Source organism: Lithobates pipiens, unplaced genomic scaffold, assembly GCF_037356315.1.
Source record: "Lithobates pipiens isolate NorthernLeopardFrog02 unplaced genomic scaffold, aLitPip1_a1.2 Scaffold_16, whole genome shotgun sequence".
NCBI lineage: Eukaryota > Metazoa > Chordata > Amphibia > Anura > Ranidae > Lithobates > Lithobates pipiens.
In genome coordinates, this window is record NW_027507748.1 from 584,482,215 (window position 1) to 584,505,698 (window position 23,484).

General features: G+C 40.8%; 1 protein-coding gene and 1 long non-coding RNA gene across 4 annotated transcripts in view; one reads left to right on the top strand and one right to left on the bottom strand.

Annotated features, from left to right (window-relative positions):
• Positions 1-23,484, top strand: part of LOC143983769 (cyclic AMP-dependent transcription factor ATF-7-like) — a 192,079-nt gene that overhangs the window by 155,936 nt on the left and 12,659 nt on the right. The window contains exons 6-14 of one of the 3 annotated variants that reach the window (XR_013274677.1): positions 1,659-1,778; positions 4,889-5,014; positions 6,313-6,467; positions 6,715-6,814; positions 6,907-7,023; positions 7,105-7,236; positions 12,557-12,754; positions 12,844-12,952; positions 15,073-16,633. Coding sequence is in view for 2 of the 3 variants with exons in the window: in XM_077483824.1 (XP_077339950.1) it covers positions 1,659-1,778; positions 4,889-5,014; positions 6,313-6,467; positions 6,715-6,814; positions 6,907-7,023; positions 7,105-7,236; positions 12,557-12,754; positions 12,844-12,952; positions 15,073-15,290 (1,275 nt within the window). In the remaining variant the exon portion in view is untranslated. Of the gene's footprint in view, positions 1-1,658; positions 1,779-4,888; positions 5,015-6,312; positions 6,468-6,714; positions 6,815-6,906; positions 7,024-7,104; positions 7,237-12,556; positions 12,755-12,843; positions 12,953-15,072; positions 19,246-23,484 lie in introns of those variants that run through there. The other 2 variants (XM_077483824.1, XM_077483825.1) reach the window with 2 other exon arrangements.
• The window catches only part of LOC143983771 (uncharacterized), a 66,892-nt gene continuing 62,141 nt past the window's right edge, over positions 18,734-23,484 (bottom strand). The window contains exon 4 of the long non-coding RNA XR_013274678.1: positions 18,734-21,878. This is a non-coding gene — a long non-coding RNA (uncharacterized LOC143983771). The remainder of the gene's footprint in view (positions 21,879-23,484) is intronic.

The following is a 23,484-nucleotide window of genomic DNA, read 5'->3' on the forward strand; positions in this document are numbered from 1 at the left end:
TTTCGAATGAACGGACTTGACCACACACGGATGAACAAACAGTCCGTTGAAAGCTTGCGCGATGACGTGTACAGCACGTACGACGGGACTAGAAATAGGACGTCCAATACACAGCAATGCAACCTTCCGCCGTGTAAATCCTTTCTGAGCATGCGCCATACTTAGTCCGTCGAACTAGCCTACTCACGAGCGGATTGTCCGCTGAAACCAAAGTCTGACGGACAGTATTACGGAAATTCCGAAATACTTAGTCCGCCAGACTGCACGCTGAAAAAGTCCGCTGAAGCCCACACACGAGCGGACTGTCCGCTGAAATGTGTTTCGGCGGACTAAGTTGGCCAGACAGTCCGCCCGTGTGTACGCAGCTTTAGCCTGTCCAATGTAGCAGCAGGCCACAGCTTGGTAGTTGAGCTAAATGCAGTGAGGAACTTTGATAGCAATAAAAACATGACCCCTCTATACTCTGTGCAATAACAGGAGCAATGGCACTAGGGTAGTAAAAACTTTTAATAATGCTGATAAAAGGAAATGTTTGCATGATGTCAGCATTTTGTGTGATGCATTGATTGTACCCTTTGCATTGTACTCTATATGTTCATGAGAAGGGTTGCAGCAAGTCCAAACAATCATTTGACAGAGGCCAAGGATGTCTGTCAACTGCTGTTCCTCTGGCCGCTGGTTTCTTGACAAACATGGTTATATTCTGCATTTTTTTTTCCCATATTGCACTGAGGTTCTGAAAAAGGAAACCTGGCTGTGGTGGTCAACAAAAAAAGTTTTCCTTCAGACACTTTGGTCGAAGTTAACTTCCATGCATGACTTTTACCTATAGGTAAACCTATAATAAGGCTTACCTATAGGTAATGTAAATATCTTCTAAACCTGCACTGTTTAGGAGATATTTACTGTACATACAGCCAGTGACATCACTGGCGCATGCGCTCTCAAGGAATGGCCACCTGTGCCATGACTAACGTCATCTGTGAACCCGGAAGCAAGATGGGTGAAGATGGAAGCAGTCTCCAGATCTGACATCTCCTTGCAGGAGTGCTTCGTTTTTAAGATAAGTTTAACATAATGTGCTAGTATGCAAAGCAAACTAGCACATTATGCCTTTACCTTGCAGGGTAAAAAGAAAAAAACGTTCAGCGGTTTACAACCGTTTTAAAGATGATTCTGGCTTTCTCGCTTCTTTAAAGAACAGACTATTTACCCATAATACAAAATATCACATAAAGCCATAAACCTTGGGGAAGGAGAGCAATTGCTCCTAGATACCAAATTCCAATGCCAACTAAAAAGTTATTACCAATTAGCAGTTAGTGTTTGTACACCCAAAAGAAAAAAGCACTGTAAAATAAAGAAGACAATGCAGGCTTAAGGTGTAGCACACTGACATCACTGTATGCTGCCTTCTAAATTCTTCACAGTATTATCAGTCTGTTCTGTCTTTTCTGTCCTTTTATTTTAGACCTAAACAATTTGATATTGTGATCCCTTTAGAAAAATGCAGTGTTATAACAAGTGTGTGTGTGTGTATATATGTGTATATATATATATATATATATGTTTTTTATTTGACATGAATGTGAAATATATTGGAGATATCCATAATAAAGTTATGTTATATCCTACTATGCTGTATTGTGTGCATGCAGAGTGCCGGACCACTGGATATGTCTTTACCTTCAACCCCTGACATTAAAATCAAAGAAGAGGAGCCAGTAGAAGTGGATTCATCCCCACCAGATAGTCCAGAGTCATCAGCAGAGGAGCAGGTACGGCAAATGTGCTGATACTTTATTCAGAAAGCTTCCTATTTTTAAACTTCATGCGGAACTTCACTCTCTCAATCAACATTGACTATTTTTAATCCTTATGCTGCTAGCATTCGTAAAAAGATAGGAAAGTATATCATATTTACTTGTCTTAAATCCTTTTTTAAATTTCTTCAGTTACTTCCTGGTTTCTATGCCTAGGCAAATTATGTCACATATCCCAGGAGTCTTAAGGAGAGGAGGAGAGGTTTTCTCAGCTAAGAACATCCTCCATGCCTGAGCTAAGGGCAGATGGATTCCAGGAAGTAAATGCTACATAAATTATCTGCTCTTACTCAAGATGGCCACGTCCAGAAATGCTGGGGGGGGGGGGGGGAGTGGTGTATTTTTTAAAGTGATTTCTCAACCAAATAAAGCATTGAGAACTGGTTGGATGGGGAAGTTGGCTTTCAATATTAAAAATAGGTGAAATAGCATTTTTGGTTTATGGTGCAGAGTACAGTGCATCCGGAAAGTATTCACAGTGCTTCACTTTTTCCACATTTTGTTATGTTACAGCCTTATTCCAAAATGGATTAAATACGTTATTTTCCTTAAAATTCGACAAAGAATTCCCCACAATGACAACATGAAAAAAGTTTGTTTGAATTCTTTGCCAATTTGTTAAAAATAAAAAACAAAAAAATAAAAATCACACGTACATAAGCATTCACAGCCTTTGCCATGACTCTCAAAATTGGGAAGGGTACAGAAAAATGTCTGCAGCATTGAAGGTCCTAATGAGCATAGTGGTCTCCACCATCAGTAAATGAAAGATGTTTGGATCTGCCAGGACACTCAGTCAAACTGAGTGATCGGGGGAGAAGGGCCTTTTGTCAGGAAGGTGACTAAGAACCCGATGGTCACTCTGACAGAGCACCAGCATTTCTCTGTGAAGAGAGGAGAACCTTCCAGAAGAACCATCTCTGGAGCACTCCACCAATCAGGCCTGTATGGTAGAGTGGCCAGACAGAAGCCACTCCTCAGTAAAAGGCACACGACAGCCTGCCTGGAGTATGCCAAACGGCACCTGAAGGACTCTCAGACCATGAGAAACAAAATTTTCTAGTCTGATGAAACAAAGCTTGGCCTGAATGGCAAGCGTCATGTCTGGAGGAAACCAGACACCGCTCATCACCTGGCTAATACCATCCCTACAGTGAAGCATGGTGGTGACAGCATCATGCTGTGGGGATGTTTTTCAGCCACAGGAACTGGGAGACTAGTCAGACTCGAGGGAAAGATGAATACAGCAATGTACAGAGACATACTTGATTAAAACCAGCTTTAGAGTGCTCTGGTCCTCAGACCGATGCGAAGGTTCATCTTCCAACAGGACATCAACCCTAAGCACACAGGCAAGATAACAAAGGAGTGAGTACAGGATAACTTTGTGAGTATCCTTGAGTAGCCAAGCCAGAGCCCAGATTTGAACCCGATTGAACATCTCTGGAGAGATCTGAAAATGGCTGTGCATGGACGCTCCCCATCCAACCAGATGGAGCTTTGATCGGTCCTGAAAAGAAGAATGGGAGAAACTGCCCAAAAATGGGTGTGCCAAGCTTGTAGCATCATACTCAAAAAACTTGAGGCTGTAATTGGTACCAAAGGTGCTTCAGCAAAGTATTGAGCAAAGGCTGTGAATACTTATGTATATGGCATTTTTTATTTTTAATAACTTTGCAAAGATTTCAAACAAACTTCTTTCATCTGTCCTTATGGGGTATTGTTTGTAGAATTTGAATTCATTATTTTCCTTAAATCCATTCTGGAATAAGGCTCTAACATAACAAAATGTGCAAAAAGTGAATCACTGTGAATACTTGCTGGATGCACTGTAGTTACGCTTTAAATTTTCCTGGTGCATATTTTATTCATGACCTTTTATAGGAGGTGCACAAAATAGAAATATTGTTTTTAGTGTAACTTGCAAATTAAATTGTGAAAATATCAAAGCACATATAGTGAAGTGCGGTAGTCTCAGGCAACCATTCTTCTATTGATGGGACTTCAGTAAAATAGGATCTGCTTCTTGTGGGTTTTAGAATCTTTGAGGTCTTTGCACTTATGTTGTAAAGCGCTGCATAAACTGTCAGCACTATATAAATCCGCTATAATAATAACTTCTTTATAAACCCAAGTGTTGGTGGCTTTGTATAGAACTGTTTCGATTTCACTCAAAATTGATAGCGTATTTCCACTTTTGCAGTCAAAAATTAGAAAAACCCCCACTATATGTTTGTTATGTGTTCCCATTAACACAGCTTGCCTAAAAATAGTTTTAACAAATATTTCTATCTAGTGTTTTTTTTTTTTTTTAAGCTGATTTTTACATTCAATTCTATGGGCATCTTCCATTGCTTTGAAAGGATGGCACTGTGAAAATAAGGCGCAGAAGTAGGGACAATGTTTTTTTATTTTTATTTTATTTAATATATTATCTTTAACCCTTTGTTAGGGCAGACAGTGCTCACATCTAGTTTGTAACTGGTAACGAGACCGGACAGCACAACACTGACTGGGTTAACAAAAAAACTCCTAGATTGTAAGCTCTAACGAGCAGGGCCCTCTGATTCCTCCTGTGTTAAATTGTATTGAAACTGTACTGTCTGTCCTCGTATTGTAAAGTGCTGCACAATATGTTGGCGCTATATAAATCCTATATAATATTAATATAAATTCCCAGATCCCTCCTTAAAGTGTCATTAAACCTACATCATTAACTTATTAAACTATCAATAAATGCTGTATGTCATGCTCTTTATTATCACTCATTTACTATGGGATTTGTTTTCTGCAAAAAAACTGGTTAATCCTGCTGTTCTCTTGTTTCCCTTTTCTATCCATGTCCCCACTGCATTTGGGGATTTTGCAGAGCGATGTTGACAGCTAGTGCATGTGCACAGTTTTCATTGTATTTCTACCCCGAGTAGCCCATGTGACTACAGAGTCACTGATGTGGGCGTGTACACAGTGGTAAATGGCAGCCCTATAGATTTGATTTCAAATATATATTTGTATGACAATGTAAAACAGTTTATTGATACTCATTTTTACTCTGTATCCCAAAGGATGTTTTTTATTATGAACATGTGACCAGCAGCAGAGGACTAGAAGCTCCTCCTGCTTATGTTCCCCTACAGACAGGCTGGCAAAGAACGGGGTCATGTGACAGCTCTATATCGTATAGGAAAAAGGTACTTAGATGTTTGTTTATTAAAATAATTATAGTGCCATCATCCACATATAGAAAGAGAAGGGATAATGTAAATGTAACAGTGTGTGTTTAGTATCACTTTAACATGATAGCAGGATATAGCTTGGGGATTTAAAAGGAGAAAGTAAGCTGAAATTTTTTTTTTTCTTCTTCTTTTTTTTAATTTTTTTTAAATTAGGCAATATTAATGGGAGAATGTAACAACTATAAAAAGGATGATATCCAAATTTGGCTGCAAACATGGAAATTCACTTTAAAGTATTTATAGCCAACACTTTTAATTGTAGTTGTAGACAAAGTAAGCCACTGTCTTTATTGCTGGTGAAAATTCCCTTCACTTTCTTCCCTAAAATGCAATGAGTGATTGGAAATTTCCACAAAAGTAGGTGAATTTGCCTCATTGACAATTGTGAAAGTAAAACTGTGGTCCACTGGAAGATTTTATCTCGTCTTCTGTTTTGATGAGAACTGTCAAATTTCGCCATTATTTTTGGTCTTCCTGACACCAGCACGATTTAGACCCCTTTCACACTGTGCCGTCAGCAGTAAAGCTGGGGGCGATTTTAACCCCCCGCTAGCGGCCGAAAAGAATCCACCGGCGAAATGCCACTCGCTGCCCCATTGCCTTCAACAGGGAGGATCGGTGAGTTCACCGCTCCAAAGAAGCTGCTGGCAGGACTTTTTCTGACACCCTGCCAGCGCACTGCTCCAGTGTGAAAGCCCTCTGGCTTTCACACTGGAGTGAATGGGAGCAGCTGTTTTAGGGTGTTTTGCAGGCGCTATTTTTAAAGCTATAGCACCTGCAAAATGCTCCAGTGTGAAAGGGGTCTTAGGGAGAGACAGGTTATGATCTAACTAAACTCTTACCAAAATCTGGAAGAACGTTTTGGCTATATCTATTCTTTAAATTATGAATGTAGACTGTGGGTTGCTGGCTGAAGCTTTGCCACCCCACCCATGGAATCTCATTGGCCCTGCTGATATGTCTCTAATGTAACATAAATAAAAGCTAGGAAGCTTTTTTAATGGCTTCAGAAGGTGTGTGGATTTGTCTGTGCTGAGATTCCTCCACAAAGCAGATGTATAAGCCTAGACTGCATATATCGAAATCTGAAATGCCAGTTTTTAGTGTGTGTATATGTATGTATATGCAGGTTTAATTGCAGACGAAAGCAAGTCAGTTGTACGATAATTTGTGCTGTTGGCCACACTATATTATTTCTATGCATGGTTTTTGGTAGCTTGGGTGATAATGTTTATTATGTCACTCTGGTAAAGGTGCCACCAAAGCCGCAGGTCAGCTCAACGCCCACTCCTACAATAGTTCGGCCTGGCTCTCTGCCTCTCCACCTGGGATACGATCCTTTGCACCCTACACTTCCTTCACCCACATCTGTCATCACACAAGCCCCTCCGTCCAACAGACAGCTAGGGTAAGGAAGCTGTAGTTGTGTGTATTTCACCCTATCTGCTTTTCACACACTATCCTTAATTTCTTAACCACCAGTGTGTTCATCATTATCCTTTTCTACCCTATGTTATGTTTCTCCACTCCCTTGTATTGCTCATACTAAAACAGAGCTCTGTTTCATGTCTAAGTGTCAGTCTTCCTTAAACCACTGTGCTGTATACATCTCTACCCTGATTGTGTTATTGTAAAAGGTTTCTTCTGTGTTTCAGCTCCCCAGGCAGTTCAGTCCCTCTTATGATGAACCTGGGTAATGGCCAGGCTGTCCCTTTCCTTCCTGGTCCACATGTACAAATGCCATCTGTAATATCGGTAAGGAGACCTTTGTCTGATTTGTTGTGGTATTAAATGCAGAGAACCAGGATTCCACTGACCAGTCTTGTTTCTGTGTTAACTCGGCTCAGTTGGCAAGACCAATGACCATGGTGCCCAATATCCCAGGAATTCCCGGTCCTCCAGTTATTGGGTGTGCAGGCCATATTTCTCCATCAGGACTTTCAATTCATTCAGAAGCCAAAATGGTAAGTGACCAGTTTGCACAATTATATAATAAAGAAGAGAGATCAGTTTGTCTCAATTTCCTCACCTGGTTTTATTTGCAGAGACTTAAAGCCTCACTTACTCATCAAATCCCATCATCTCTTAATGGGGGAATGGCTATGGTGGCATCACGTCCTGAACAAAGCCAGATATTGGTCCAGCATCCAGATGCTCCTTCCCCTGCACAGCCTCAGGTCAGTAATAAATTGTACATGCAGCTTAGGTTGCTTTGTAAATTGCCCCGTTTGCCACCAAAGCTGTTTTTGCATGTGTTAAAATGCACATTATAGACCTAAAGATTAGCTAAACCCCCCAAAATATCTGTTACTCATACAGTACAGGGCACAGATTGGCTATTCATAGGCCCTAGGTTAGGCTTCCAGTTCCAAGTGATTGGACACTGGAAAAGGTTTTAGAACCCCACACTCCCCCCCCCCCCTTTCCCTTGGGAATACCCCCTAGACCCTACCCTACTCCACTCAGTGAATTTTTTCACTAGGCTAGTTTCCTGTAGGTAATGGACCTCTTCTTCCCTTATAGAGTTTCTTTGCCCAACTAGTTCCTATTGAGTTTCTTTAACTCTTCACTACCTCCTACTATAACAATAGAAGCAGTGCAACCAGTTCAGTGCAACCTTATTTAAACCTTCAGAACCGAACCCCATGCTGTGACACTGGATCCTGTTTGGATGCTTATCTTGACACTTAATGCAACATGTGTAGTTAACGCAGGGTGCTATATAGGCCCAGGGTCCATTCCTATGGTTCACAGACTATAAGGACATCTATGGGACTATGCCCACCCTGGTGGGTGAAGCCTTGACCCATACAAGGACCAGCAGTATGAACAGGTTTGTCCTGTTGTTGGACCATTACTGTAGCCTTATAGGTAGTATGAGACTTAAAAAAGAAGTTAAAGTTTAAAAAAAAGAAATATTGCTCACCTACGTGGATGCAGCATCGATAATTTCTGTGATAACCAATGGCCTTAATTTAGCCGTCCTTATCTAGAAGTGCCTGGCGTCGTTTTCACCTTCTCTACCAGAGTTGGAAGTGGAACTATTACTCCCTTAGAAGAGATGGACATGGAAAACTTTGAAGAAGACCTGGAGGCAGTGTTGCACCTGATGCTATTGCTTACGTAGTATGTATTCCAATGTAGATATGCTCACTTCTGTGTGCACAAAAGCCTCAGGATAGCCATCACACTTGATTCTCCTCAGTCTCACGAGGCCCCTACTAAGAGACCTGCAAAGTCTTGAAGAGACATTGCCTATTCATATACATGGACAATTTATAATAATTGGCTTTCCACCCCTCATTGCTAAGCTTTATCCAGTGCAAAAAGAATACTAAAAGGTTGACTGTTCTAGGAGTAGACCCTACCATCTCAATATTTAACAAACATTTCACTGTACCTGTAGTGTATTTTCCTTCATTTAAGGTTTCAGCAGACAGAAAATTTGAGACATAGTAGGTGAGGTTTAAAAAAGACACAAGTCCATCAAGTCCAACCCATGTGTATGATTATATGTCCGTATTACATTGTATATCCCTGTATATGTTGCGGTTGTTCAGGCGCTTAGTTTCTTGAAACTATCGATGCTCCCCACTCAGACCACCGCCTGTTCCACATCCTTGCCGCTCTTACAGTAAAGAACCCTCTACATAGTTTAAGGTTAAACCTCTTTTCTAATTTTAATGAGTGTCCATGAGTCTTGTTGTACTCCCTTCTGAAAAAAAGTTTTATCCCTATTGTGGGGTCACAAGTATGGTATTTGTATATTGAAATCATATCCCCCTCTCAAGCATCTCGTCTCCAGAGAGAATAAGTTCAGTGCTCGCAACCTTTCCTCATAACTAATATCCTCCAGACCCTTTATTAGCTTTGCTGCCCTTCTTTGTACTCGCTCCATTTCCAGTACATCCTTCCTAAGGACGGGGTGCCCAGAACTGGACAGCATACTCTAGGTGCGGCTGGACCAGAGTCTTGTAGAGCCGGAGAATTATTGTTTTATCTCTGGAGTTGATCACCTTTTTAATGCATGCCAATATTCTGTTTGCTTTGTTAGCAGCTGCTTGGCATTGCATGCCATTGCTGAGCCCATCATCTACTAGGACCCCCAGGTCCTTTTCCTTCCTAGATTCCCCCAGAGGTTCTCCCCACAGTGTATAGATCGCATTCATTTTTTTGCCACCCAAATGCATTATTTTAAATTTTTCTACATTGAACCTCATTTGTCATGTAGTTTCCCACCCCATTAATTTGTTCGGATCTTTTTGCAAGGTTTCCACATCTTGCAGAGACGATATTTCCTTGCTTAGCTTAGTATCATCCGCAAATACAGAGATTGAACTGTTTACACCATCCTCCAGGTCGTTTATGAACAAATTAAATAGGATTGGTCCCAGCACAGAACCCCTGGGGGGACCCCACTTGCTTTTGCAAAATCCAGATACACCACGTCCACGGGCCTTCCTTTATCTAGATGGCAACTCACCTCCTCATAGAAGGTTAATAGATTGGTTTGGCAAGAATGATTCTTCATGAATACATGCTGATTACTGCTAATGATACCGTTCTCATTAAAATCTTTTGTATGTAGTCCCTTATCCCCTCCAAGAGTTTACATACTATTGATGTTAGGATAACTGGTCTGTAATTCTCAGGGATATATTTTGGCCCCTTTTTAAATATTGGTGCTACGTTGGCTTTTCTCCAATCAGCTGGTACCATTCCAGCCAGTAGACTGTCAGTAAAAATTAGGAACAATGGTCTACTTGACTGTGTTTCCTAAGTACCCTTGGGTGCAAGCCATCTGGTCCCGGTGATTTATTAATGTTAGGTTTCCCAAGTCTAATTTTAATTCTGTCCTCTGTTAACCATGGAGGTGCTTCCTGTGATGTGTCATGAGGATAAGCACTGCAGTTTTGGTTACTAAAGCCCCCCGATTCCCTCATGAAGACTGAGGAGAAGAATACATTCAATACCTTCGCCATCTCCCCAACTTTTGTAACCAGATGTCCTTCCTCATTCTTTATGGGGCCAATATGGTTGGTCCTCCCTTTTTTACTGTTTACATGCTTAAAGAATTTCTTGGGATTTTCTTTGCTCTCCTCCTCTATGTGTCTTTCATGTTCTATCTTAGCCATCCTTATTGCACCCTTACATTTCTTGTTGCATTCTTTATAAAGTTTGTTGCTGAAGATCCCTCAACCTTCCAGGACTTTTGTTCAGCTTTTTTAAATGTATTACCCAATGGGATGCATTGGCTAATGCCCTTATTTAATATGCTCTTAAAGCAAACCCATCTCTCCTGCATGTTCTTTGTTCCTAAGATTTTATCCCAATTTATGCCTTCTAGCAAGGCTCGTAGTTTAGGGAAGTTGTCTCTTTTGAAATTCAGTGTCTTTTTATTCCCCTTATGTTTCCTATTTGCGTGATTTATACAGAAGCCAAGTGACCTGTGATCGCTGTTACCTAAATTGCCCCATATTTGCACATTCATGATCAGGTCTGTATCATTGATGATCAGTACATCCAGTAACGATTTATTTCTAGTTAGTGCATCTACTACCCTACTCATAAAATTGTCCTGCAAGACGTTTAGAACCAGCAAGCCTTAGATGATTGCGCTGTTCCCTCCCCCCAGTCTCTCTTTGGATAGTTAAAATCCCCCATTATGATAACACTTCCCATCCTTGCTGCTAATCAAAATTGTGATAGGAGAGCTGTCTCCCCTTCCTCCCTCAGATTAGGGGACCTATAGCATACTCCCAGTATTACTTTCACCTTAGCTTCATCCCTTTGGAGCTCTACCCATAAGGATTCCACCTCCTCCCTAGCTCCCTTAGTGATTTCATCTCTCACAGTCACTTGTACATTATTCTTGATATATAGGCATACCCATCCCCTTTTTTTTTACCCTCTCTATCCTTGCGATAAAGGGTATACCCTTGAATGTTTGCGAGACAATCATGAGAGCTGTTGAACCAGGTCTCTGAAATTCCCACAAAATCCAAATCCTCCTCGTACAACAGTATCTTTATTTCACCCATCTTGTCCGCCAGGCTCCTGGCATTGGTGAACACGCCACGTAGTTTAGACCAGTTGCATATTATCCTCTTATTGGGTGTTCCGAGATTGCAACTAGACTCCTTTTTTTTTTTTTCTTTTTTTCTTTTTTTTTTTTTTAAGGCAGTCTTTACCATTGCAGGTCCAGCCCTGCAACCAGCTATTGCTGAAATTTCTGTTTGTTGAACCACAGCTGATTGAACTAGGGCAGTGAACAATCAACAGGATTCTGTCTTTCAGGAACGAAGTCTGGCGGAACACATACAAACACTGCCTCTCACCTTACTTTTTTGTGTTATGCCCAGAATCTTATGGCTTAAAGCTTGATCCGCTGAAGCTACCTGTAGAAGACTCCTCATTTGTTTCCCTTTTGAAGGAGTATGTTAATTTGGTGAGGCACGGTCAAGTTCGTAAAAGATGCCACAGAAGAAAAGGTCCTTTTCTTATAGCAGACAGCTTTGAAAGCCCATACCTTCTTAAAATACAGGGCGCCTCACTGCTGAGGCTTCATCTTCAAAGCTTAAGTTCAGCCCTTACTTTCAGCATACAACTTGCCAAGCCAACCAAGTCTGCCACAAAGTCCTCTCAACATTGATGGGGTGTCCTCACCTTGTCCTTACCTCTCCCTTCTTTAGTTATTTTATCTAAAGCTTCCTATCAACATGTTGGAGCTGGGAGCAATAAAATTGGCTCTGCCCCACTGTACACAATTTTTCCAGGAACACCCAATCAGTGCAATCAGACAATGCCTTGTCAGTGGCCTGTATCAATCATCAGGGGAACCAGGAGTCAGGCAGTCTTAAAAGATGTCTTTTCTGAGTCCAGTCCCTGTCTAATCTTTCCGTGAATGTAGCCTGCTATTAACATATGGTCTATGAAGTCATGTGTCCTATTCTATACTCTAAGATGAGAAATTTACAGGTAAATCAAAATGTCTATTTTTGCCATGTGACAAATCTGCATTTTTATTTTTAATTGCAATTATGAGAACAAACATACCTAAACACAATTACACAAAATTGAAAGGGTGTATCACCTTTTTTTTCTGTAAGCAATGTTTGAATGAAGATCTTATATTTGTTTTAAATATGTTACAAAAGTCAACCATTTCTGTGGGGTGAACTTACTTGACTGGAAATACTGAACCAGTAGGCATATTAAGAGTTCTCATTTTACTCGCTTTATGGTCAGATTCAATATCAAAGCGAGAGGATTAACATAACCTACATAAAACTATCATTTTTAGGAAGCCAGTCTTAGCAGTTAACTTGTTTATTTCATGAAGGGTACCTTTCAGAATTTTCACCTGGCTCAGATGAACTTTTACTAGTAAAGACTATATAGCTTATAGTTTATAGCATTATATAAATGCCCCAATTATGGATTTAAGAGTGCCTTTAAACAGATTGTATGTTTGGTGTTTCTTTATCTACTTTACAGGTATCTCCTGCACAGCCCACTCCAAGCACAGGAGGTAGACGAAGAAGAGCAGCAGATGAAGATCCCGATGAACGCCGACAGCGCTTTCTAGAGAGAAACCGAGCAGCTGCATCCCGTTGTCGTCAGAAGCGAAAGGTTTGGGTGTGCTCATTGGAGAAAAAGGCAGAGGAGCTTACTTCTCATAATGTGCAGCTAAGTGTAAGTTTAGTAAAGAGCAGAGTACACAAAAGGCTGTATGTGCTGTTAGCAGTGGCTGCAGAGTAATGACTTTGTGTTTTCACCTGTAGAACGAGGTAACTCTTCTGCGGAATGAGGTAGCCCAACTAAAACAGTTGCTTTTGGCACACAAGGATTGTCCTGTAACTGCCCTGCAAAAGAAGAACCAGGTGTATCTTGGTGAGTGTGGCACTAAATGCTATCTCCCCCCACATTTCTAATATATTTTACATTTATTAAAGCTGAGTTCCAGCCACAAACACTGTACCTGCTGACTTCCTTCTTTCGGATCGGGTGTAGGTGCCGCTATTCTAAGGGAAACCAGTTTTCTACTGCGCGTGTGCAAGTCGCGCAGTGCTTTGTGAATGGCCAGCTTGTCTTCTGGGACACACAGGCCCTAGAAGACGGGGGGGGCTCGTCTCACAAGAGGACGGCTGGAATGGAAGTACACTTAGTAATTCTGAAAAGCTGAGTTAGGGAAAAAAAATAGCCAAAAACGAGCGGTGGAGGAGTCGTCTTTCCTTTAAGACGAAGTTCTAAAAGTGGGTGGAACTCTGCTTTAAAGTAACAGATTATATCAAGTGTGTAGGAATGCATTTAAAAGAGAAGTAAAGTTTTTTTGTTTTTGTTTTTTCAGATTCATACTTGCCTACGTGAATGCAGCATCAGTCCGATGCTGCATCTGTCCCCCCAGGAACTCTGAACTGAGAACCGAGCGATCGAATACTGACAATCATTCGGTTTTTCAGAGCTCCGTGAGCAGAGAGCAGTAGACTGTCAGTCACAGCTCTCTGCTCCCTCCTCGCTCATTGGAGCGCTGAGCTGTGGAGGGGCCGGGGGAGGCCAGCTCAGGCTCTTAGCAGCTTGCTGAGAGGCTGAGTCGGGTGTTAGTCCAGGCACCTGGAAGATCCAGACTTTATTGTCGCAATGATGGACTGACTTCTGTGATGTCAACAGAGCAGACTTCAGCCCGCTCTCTGCTGAAAACCGGTTACGGGAGTGCAAAATGAACTGCACTCCTGTGATCCATAGGAGAAGTCCAGCCAAATAAGCTTTGGCTGGACTTCTCCTTTAAAGAACCGCATCACTTTGGACAATTAGGGCAATGTAAAGTATCTTTGTAAAGCAGACCCACTAATACTAACCCCTCAGCTGGTGCAAAATACTAGATTTTTCCAGGAATGGGGGAACATGTAATCTACCGTGATGTAGAACTAGGGCCTAATGGTCAATCTCTAGGCCCAAGCACTGGCACGTGAGGGAAGTGGCTCCCTTTAGTTTCTAAAAGACACTGAGTTTTTGGTAGAAACTGTGATAAAAATATGACTGACCTGGAATCAATAGGTGAGTATCAGTGAGTCAGTGGTTGGGGACTGCTTTATACAGACATGTATTATGTATATTTATACACATACTCAGAGTTATGAGTTATGCTCCTAATTTTCCTCCCCAGAGTGTTTGAGCCCTATCTAACAGAGCAGGGCATTGGAGTATGAGAAGGAGTACATGACCTCCCCAAAGTGATGGTGCTTAGGCCTTAGCAGGCACTTACCAAGCTTGAACACTGGCAAGTGTAGTGAGGCTTGATGTCATTCCCTTGTCTAAGCTGAACTCTAAAGCCCCGTACACACGAGAGGACTTATGTCCGACAGACTTCCGAAGGAGTTCTGCCGGAGTTCCGACAGAGTTCTGACGGACTTTTCGAATGAGCGGACTTGGCCACATACAATCACACTAAACTCAGACGGATTCGAACGTGATGACGTACGACTGGACTCGAATAAGGAAGTTCATAGCCAGTAGCCAATAGCTGCCCTAGCGTCGGTTTTAGTCCGTCGAAATAGCATACACACGAGCAAATTTTTCGAAGGGACCGGGTCCGGCGGAGTTCCGTCGGGAAAATTTGAAGAATGTTCCATATTCTAAAGTCCGTCAGACTTTGGCGAATCAAAAGTCCGTTGCAGCCCACACACGATCGAATAGTCTGACGGAATCAGTCCATCGGACTTTGGATGTTGAAAAGTCCGCTCGTGTGTACGCGGCATAACACTAGCCAACACTGCAGCTTATACAGGTTGTATGCTGCAGTGGTGAAGTGTGGCACTAAATATAAAAGCTAGAGGGGGTTCTATCTGCACATGCTGCTGTATTGCTCCGATTGAGCTAAGTGATCATGTCCCTTTAAACATCAATGCAGTAGTTACAACTATCAAGTTTGCTTTAATACCCCCAGGCACTTTGTTTTTTTTTTCTCTTTATTGTAAATGCTTCTGGTAAATCTGTAACTTTCTTTCTTTCAGAAAACCTAAAGGATGGCTGTGATGCAACAGGCTCTCCAGGCCCAGTTAGCCAGCACAGTTCATTGTCCTCTGCCTCTCCTAATGGTTTGCGTTCTCCAGCTGAACACATGGCTACGTCAGTGCTCACACAGATGGCCAGCCAAAGGACAGACGGCCACAGTCAGATCCTACAGTCACATGTCATCATGTCACCACAGTCGCAGGCGGCCAGCAGATGATGTATCTCAGCTACTGGACCTAGAACTAACCAATGGGATGCCTCAGCCCCAGAGACTGAGGATAATAACTAAGCCCCATTACAGAAGGGGTGGATATGGATTATAAATATATATATACATATATATATTTGTTTTTAAGTTCGGTAAAGGGTGTTTAGGGAGTTTTTTTTTCTTTTTTAGTCCACAGATACCAAGTGTTTAAAGCACTAACAATGAAAACCCATCAGGTCAAATCACTAACACCATTGCACATACAAGAACAGTATGGGCTTCGTGCACTAATAGACATGGAAACACACACCCTGCCGCACACAATGCAGCCTATGCAGAATATATTACTAATGTTTACCATTACGGTGCCAGCGGGTGAGTTCTTCAGCAGTGTTCCTTGTCTGAGCACCCTGCCTTCTCTCTCATGGTTAAATATTGTAGCCCTGTTATGACAAAAAACTCCTTACATACTCCCTTTTTGATTCTTACATTTTTTGGGGGAAAAGGCAGTGCCATCCAACCTTTATCTGTCCATGGCATTTCATTGTCGCTAGAAACTCACTAATGCATTAGAAAAAAATGGCCTTGTTGCTCTGTTGCCTTCCAGCCTTTTCACTTTATGCTCTTGTGTTGGGTAAAGAACCAAGAGACCTTGTTCTGAGTCCTGAGTTTGGCCTGGTGCTGGAGGGACCCAAGACAGTGTGGACAAGATATTCAGGGGGATCCTTTTCTTCCACCAACTGCAGGAGGAGACCCAGGAACTAGAACTGCCTGAGCAGCCAAGTGATCAAAGTTGTAACTGGTTGTATCTCCAAGAACACAGCGACTGCAGGATGAAAAATATCTCTGTCTTCCACGGCTCTCGAGATGCTGCTGATATGCATTGTGCTTTAAACCTGAGGTCTAGGTCTTTTGCAGCCTGTTTCAACACTAAATATAACCAGCCATGTAACCTCTTCAAAGCCTTATTTCAGTCTTCCAGCAAGTTTTGTCTGACAGGTGACTTGTAACCTCCAGTGTAAAATGCCTGTGCCATGGAGGCAATCTTTTGAGAATTGTCAAGCATCTAGCTTCGTCAAGACTGTGGTGGATAATTGAAGTCATTTATATAGAAGCGACTTCCTCCATGTACTCTCCCTACTTTGTCCAAGAGATGCCTTGAAATGTGGTGTCCCTGTGGCATTGACTTTTTTTTTTTTTTTCATTGCCCAGTGAAACGACCAGAAGAAGCTTCTCGGTTTCGAATAGAGGGCTAAATATACGTGCCTCTTAGATTGTTCCTCTACAGTCTTTTGGAAGATTCAGTTCTTGCATCAACTACAGTACTTTGCTTTTGCTTATAGCTCTTTCAGGTATTGTTCTATGCAGTGATATAGAACTGATAGACATGAATCTCTTCCTTCCCTACTACAGTTTGGGATGCTACATGGTGACTTTTCTTGTAGACTTCATTATGCTTCAATACTATTACAGAGCATTGCGGGATATGTCCTATACAAGAGTTCACAAAGCAATGTTAACAATTGTGTCATCCAAACATTTTGCTCAGTCAAGAGGTTTACAATATGTATAGGGAGCTAATCAATGGTAGCGGACAAGGGCTCATCAGTAATCCCCCCTGCAGTCCAATGTGATTGAGTTCTGTGAATGGAGGGGGACAGTTGTTTCTAATGGCTGACAGTCTCACTTGCTTTTGTAAGCATTGCAGTTCTTGAAACAGGCACATAATGTACTGATCAAGTTGGGACACACTACACTGTCACCCATATTTACAAGCATTCAAATTTTTATTTTGTGGTTGAAAAGAACGGATGAGATGAAAAAATTGCTGTATTTGAAATGGCTGTTCACTCTTGTATTTTTTAAGGGCTTCTCCACCCGGCCGCAATTCTCTTTTATATGTTCAGTTAACCCCTTTGCGCCGGCACCTCCTGACCTCAGGGTGGGGTTTATAATCATGTGACCCCCTGTAATTGGCTGTCACAGCAGTCTCCCGATCGCAACTAGCAGGGTGCGTGTTCTTGGCACAGCTGCAATTACAATCTGGTACGCAATTATGTGGCCACTCAGCATTAAGGCCAAGAGGCCACATATTTGCATACTGTCGGAATGAAGGGGTTAAAGTGGTACTAAAGGCAAAAACGGCATATGTGATGCAGTCTTTATTCTTCTGAGGCACTGTTCACTTATCACTTAGTGAGAACGCAGGTTCCCGCTAGTGATTTGAAAAGCAGGCTTCTTATGCGTTTCTGCGTATAGGGCAGCCCATTCAAGTGAATGCGCCTCTGTCGTGCCAAAAGAGCCCAGGGACCAAATTTTGCCCCGGAGTCAGGCACATTTTTAGTTGCGCATTTGTTCCATGACAATCATGGTAAAATTGCACGGCATTTGAGGTGAATCCAAATGCCACGATTTGGAATCACTGGCAGAATTTCCCCTTGTAACTTAATTTTTTTTAATCCATTAATCCTGCTGACATTTTTCAACTCCTGTTAACAACAAATTGTGCAGCAACAGTGGAAATTATAGGTTTAGGACCAACTAACACCAACGGGTGATTGCAATACAAAATCTTTCTCTACCTTCTTTCAAAAGGTTGACTGGAGTTAGGCTTTAATTAGTGGAATTTATGAAAAGTTCATCTAAATCTGATAGTCCATGTAGAACTACCCTCTTCAGACAATGCTGCTGTCCAAGGGTGTCTATTGCTCCTCCATAGATGGTGGAGAAGCCCTAACAGAGAAAGTGTGGTACTGGTTGAATCCCTTGTTAGAAGTAAAGGAAAACATATAAGAAACAGAAAACAAATTCAACCACCACATTTAGGGATTCAGTGTATTACATTTATTGTTTTTTTAGGGTTTACAGACATGTTAATTTGTCACTTGAATCGGTTTCTGTTGGCAACTGCTTTCAGTAAATCTTCTCTGCTTAAAGGATAAGTTCACCTTTGTAAAAAATAAATAAATGCACATCTTTTTGCAGGTAAACAAATGTGCATTTATCTTTTTTGTTTTCTACTAGATACTGGCAAAGCATTGCACCCACGATCATCAGATCACAGGTGCAATGCAGGACTCCTGCAGACTGTCTGTGTAAGCTGTCTGCTTGTACCTTTTATGGGCAGGCAGTTACACAATGGCAGGAAGAATGAACTACCTAGAGCGCTCAACTGTGCCCTGGTAGTTCATTGAGAACCACAAGCTGACAGCCACAAATGTCTGTATTTGTAGTTCATTCATTCATTCATTCATTCATTTCACAGAAATCTGAATGAATGATGCAGCCAGGTGGGCAGAGCGATCCCTGGCTTCCTGACGCTAGAGGCAGTTTACATGTTTCACCCTAGAAACGGAGACATGTTTCCAAAGGTGAACTAATCCTTTAATGCTGATTTTTGTGTTTGCCATATTGGCTGCAAGTTGTCTTAAAAATTGACAGTCACAAAACAGTAATAATGAAAGGTACACTGTAAGCTGCTATGTTAGCACTGTTGTCGGGATTGCATGCACCATTTGCAAGTTTCTTTTTTTTTTTTTTTTCTTCACCCAAGTGCAAAAAAAGGTGCCAGGTGAATAGACACATGCAGGCCCTCCCTCAAGAGAGTTAAAGGAACATTCTCCCTAAAGTAAGGATCAATTTTTACCATATAGCTTTTAAAATAAATACAAGCAAGCTGGGTAAGATTTTACTTTTCACTTATTTAAAGGAATAAGTAAAGGGTGATTGCTACTAGTTTGTTGTCAAGGGCTGCCACATACATTGCTGATTGCCTCATTAACACCGGTCTTTATTAAAGAAAATAATTGTGTTTAGAAATCATTTGCTCGTAGCAACCAGTCGAAAAAGCCCCCTGTTGCTTTTAAATGTGTAGACCTGTATCGTATTTCCATCTCCTTGACATTTTATGTTACAAAGTATATTTTTTATTGTAAAAACCTAAAAATAAATCTAATAGTTTTTACATCATGTATGCCTTTACAAAACATCTGGCAAAATCCAAAACAAGATAGAACAATGAGTGCAACTAAGTATGTATAAAAATTTGTGGTGGACCGATATCGGTGCAGATACTTTTGCACAAATATTTGGGTGTGTCATGCAAATGCTCTGATACTAAAAACAATACCTACCTGGTTTACACCAATGCGATTTGTCATGCTATTTGACCATTCAAATTGCGTTAAAGTCACATCCTATTGCTGGCAATGGAACCATTCAAGATTGTTGTGTCTTTGAATAAGGTTTCTGCACTACTTTTTGCCATTTCATTGCAACTTGCTTTCACTTCTGTTAAAGGAAGTCGCAAGCCACAATGAAATCGGAGGTCCAAATCACACTGATCTGCGGCTTTGAAATTGCGCTGAAGTAGTGTGATTTCAAAGCCACACTGATGTAGAGATGGAATCTAAGGGCAATGATTGATGTTATGTTTACTGGCTTACTGAAAAGAGGTATTGGTAATTGGTATCAGGGAGTAATTGAGAAACAGTATCCGTACTTATACTCGGTTTTTAAAAAAAACTGTTATCTGTGCATCCCTAAAAAAAAAAAAATGCAGAAGTCTATAATAAATAAGTGCTTCAATGCCTTTAAAAAAAATATATGCATACATTAAATGAATGAAAGGCTATAGGCTTGATATGCCTAAACATGGTCAGATCTTTTGTAAATTACACCTGGCAACTCTCTGATCTCAATTATTTCAGAGGCCATGAGCCGTTTCTCTAACTTGGAACAGTCCTCCTTTATGACAAAATGTTCAGATGATTTCAGCACACTGCTGATTTCTAGACTGTACATGTGACGCTCATATTTATCCATTGCCTTGCAGCAAGCTCAGCACACCATTATAAACTTTGAAAGACAGAACTTGCTGCTGAATTGTTTTCCTCTTCCCTGCCTCTATAAATCTTAGAAGAGCTCATCTGTGCATTGACTTTGGATAACACCAAGGAGCCCAGTAAACATTACCACCCTAGACAGTGAAGAATTTATCAAGCAATAGTGTTCTAAGGCAGGCCATATATTTTGCAAAGCAAATCATTTGATTCCTCCATCAACAAGTTGGTGTTGAGGGGGGAAATCCCTCTTTCCCTGCCTTCAGGATACAGTGATCACTGCTGGCAGCGGTCAAACGAAAAGAACCTGAAATAGATCAACTTCGGTACAACCAGCTTGCCCATAGATGGATTGAAATTTGTCCGGTTCCTGCTAAACTGGCCAAATTTTGATCCGGCTTTGGCCTGCTTAAGTTTACCTGTTGTGATTTGTACACTGTCTGCGCCAACTGCATGAGTCTAATTTCAATTTGTATCTAAAAATAGAATTCCAATTTTTACCATGCGAATGCCCACAATGCAAGAGTGCTCCAAACACTGTTGTGATAAATCTTGGGTTATGTAAAGACATTGTAATAAGATGAATTGCAAGAAAAAGGACACAAGCATATTATCAGCATGCTTGAATTGACCTCTCATCTATTGGAATTCTCCTTCTGGCACCAACAGATATCCTAATATTACAAGTGGCTGCATCTGCTGAGGGAGAGCTATAGTGAGGAAACTCCCCCTTGAGGGATAAATACAATGTGCAGCACATACACTGTGAAGGCTGGTGCAGAGAGTATAGTCACCATTGACATGTAAGGAATAGTGCATTTTGCTCAGTCTCCTCATTGTGCTTCTTCTACAACATATGCAGCGACAAAGAGGATTTCTAATTTATTCAGGGCCTAAAAGTTTTGCAGACCAGGAATATATTAATGCAAGAAAAACAGTACAGACATGATCAAAACTGTGGGGGCAATTTTGATAAAGCATTTGAGCACTTTTCTGGCATTTTGGCCATATATCCGAAAGTCCTGTGCCAAAATAATGAAAGCCTTGATTGTTTTATTTTCAGCACATATTACAAATTCAGGTAGTTTTTATGTGTGAAACTTACATTCTGGCACCGTGATTGTGACAAATGCCACATGGCCATATAATGTTAAGGATATCGAGCAAATATCGCTATGTAGCTTTTGTTAGGTAAAAGATGTCACAAGCCTCCCGGTGCCCTGGCTGTAGCTGATAGGACTGGCGTGGATACAATCATGTGACAGCGTTTTGAAGCCATGAGAACGAAACATTTTTTCCCTTTTTTTTTTTTTTTACCTGGAATTTTTCAGAAATTAAAAAAATAAAATTCAGATGAAGTAGTTTTACAGATTGAAAATCATTTTGTTACTCTAGCAACGTGAAATGCAGTGTATACAAAAGTATTATGCTTGAACAAAAAAAAAATGTCAGTTTATCAGTACATAAACTAAACTTGCTTTTAAAATTTGTGATGATCCAGAACAGCAGAAAGAGTGTTTCTGGAATGAGCATTCTGGAGGGGAAAGCTACTTGCTCTTTCATTATAGTCCTTATCATTTAATTCTATAAAGTATTTTAATGTCATTAGGGCATCTTTAGCATGCAAGGACGTGTTTTGTCTTCATTGTAGCATTTGGAAAATAAGATTTCTTCTCACAAAATTTGAAAGTTGTGCTCAGCAGAAATTACACCGTGGAAATGTTTCCAAACTGTAGATGCTGGTCTCACCGTTTTACTGAGAGGAGGAAAAGGAAAAAAACTATTTAATGACCAGATTATAGGGAAACATTATGCTGTGATGGCGGAGAACATTAATATTTTAAAGTTATAAAGATAAACTTATTTGCCAAACAAATTCACCCTCTTATCCATCAATTAAGGCCTGAGAGGACAGAAACTATCATCTGCTGTATCCCTACAATCACCCAACAGTAGGAGGTGCAAGATGGAGCCAATAAGCAAACAAAACTGGAGCTTTTCCCATGCCTTCCCCCCTAGTGGTAGAATGCATATTTATCTTGTATGAGAACTAGAGGATTTGCTTATCTTCAGCTGAGAGAACTTGCAATAGTTTAAGACTTTACATACAGTCTCAGAAATCTTTCATTAAGGTCTTCCTGTTATATAGTTTGAATACCATGTAACGGATATCATTTTTTATCATTTTAAAAACATATTTCACACTTTTTTTTATTTATTTTTTCTAGAGGCAAAAAAATAGCTTTGGAAAAAAAAGAAAAAAACTGTTTTCCCCCAATTTTTCAGTTTTTGTTTTTTTTTCCCCAAGGCCTTCCCATCCCTAGATAGAACCGAGGTCAACCCTAGTCACCAGTTGGCGATTGTTGCACAGACGGGAGGCGTTTCTGATGAGTGCCTACAACACTGACATTCAGGGAATGTGTTTGTGATCGTTCTCTGACTTATAAGAAAACAATTTATAAAGGAACACAAACACATTCCCTGAACGTCAGTGTTGTAGGCACTCATTAGAAACTTGTCTCCCGTCTGTGCAACAATCCCCAACTTGTGACTAGGGTTGACCTGGGTTCTATCTAGGGATGGGAAGGCCTTGGGAAAAAAAAAACATATAAAGCAAGTAGTACCAGGGTAAAGCTGAAGTTTAGTCAAAAAATATATTTCCTCTATAGCTGCAGTCAAACATTTTTACCCAAAGCAGCACCTTGCATGACAATGAACATTCTCCATTACAGGTAATGAAGAATGTCCAGTGTCGTGCAAGGTGCTGCTTTGTGTAAAAAAAAAAAATGGTTCTCTTCCTGGAGCTGGGCTTCAGGCACAGTGGAGAATAAAAACTTAGAGTCTTCAGGCTGAACTGATGTTCCTATGGGGACCTGCATCCTCCTTCCTTTTCATCTACTGAGGAAAGCCTGTACAATTTTTACTCTGAATGTAACGTGATCTCTGAATGGCGGAGAGAATCCTGTCATTCATCCAGAGCTCCCACTATTTATCTACAGGGGAAAAAATATTTTGGAATAAATGGCCCATGGGGCTTTAGCGAGAGTAATGCTCATACAAAAGTGCAACAAGCTTTATAAAAAAAATTTTTCATAGAATTTGACAAAATATGTATATAAACGTTTATATACATGTTTTGTCAAATTCTAATAAAATTTTTTTATTTTTTATAAACCTTGTTGCATTTTTCTATGAGCATTACTCTCCTTAAAGCCCCACGGTCCACTTAGTTTTTTGTGCGTGTTCATTTTTGGGACAGAGAGATGCTCAGGTTGAAATATATGAAAGCTTCTTTTTCTAATTTTTGAATAAATGTCCTCTATAATATTTACTTATCAAGAGGTTATTTTATACTTTTGTAG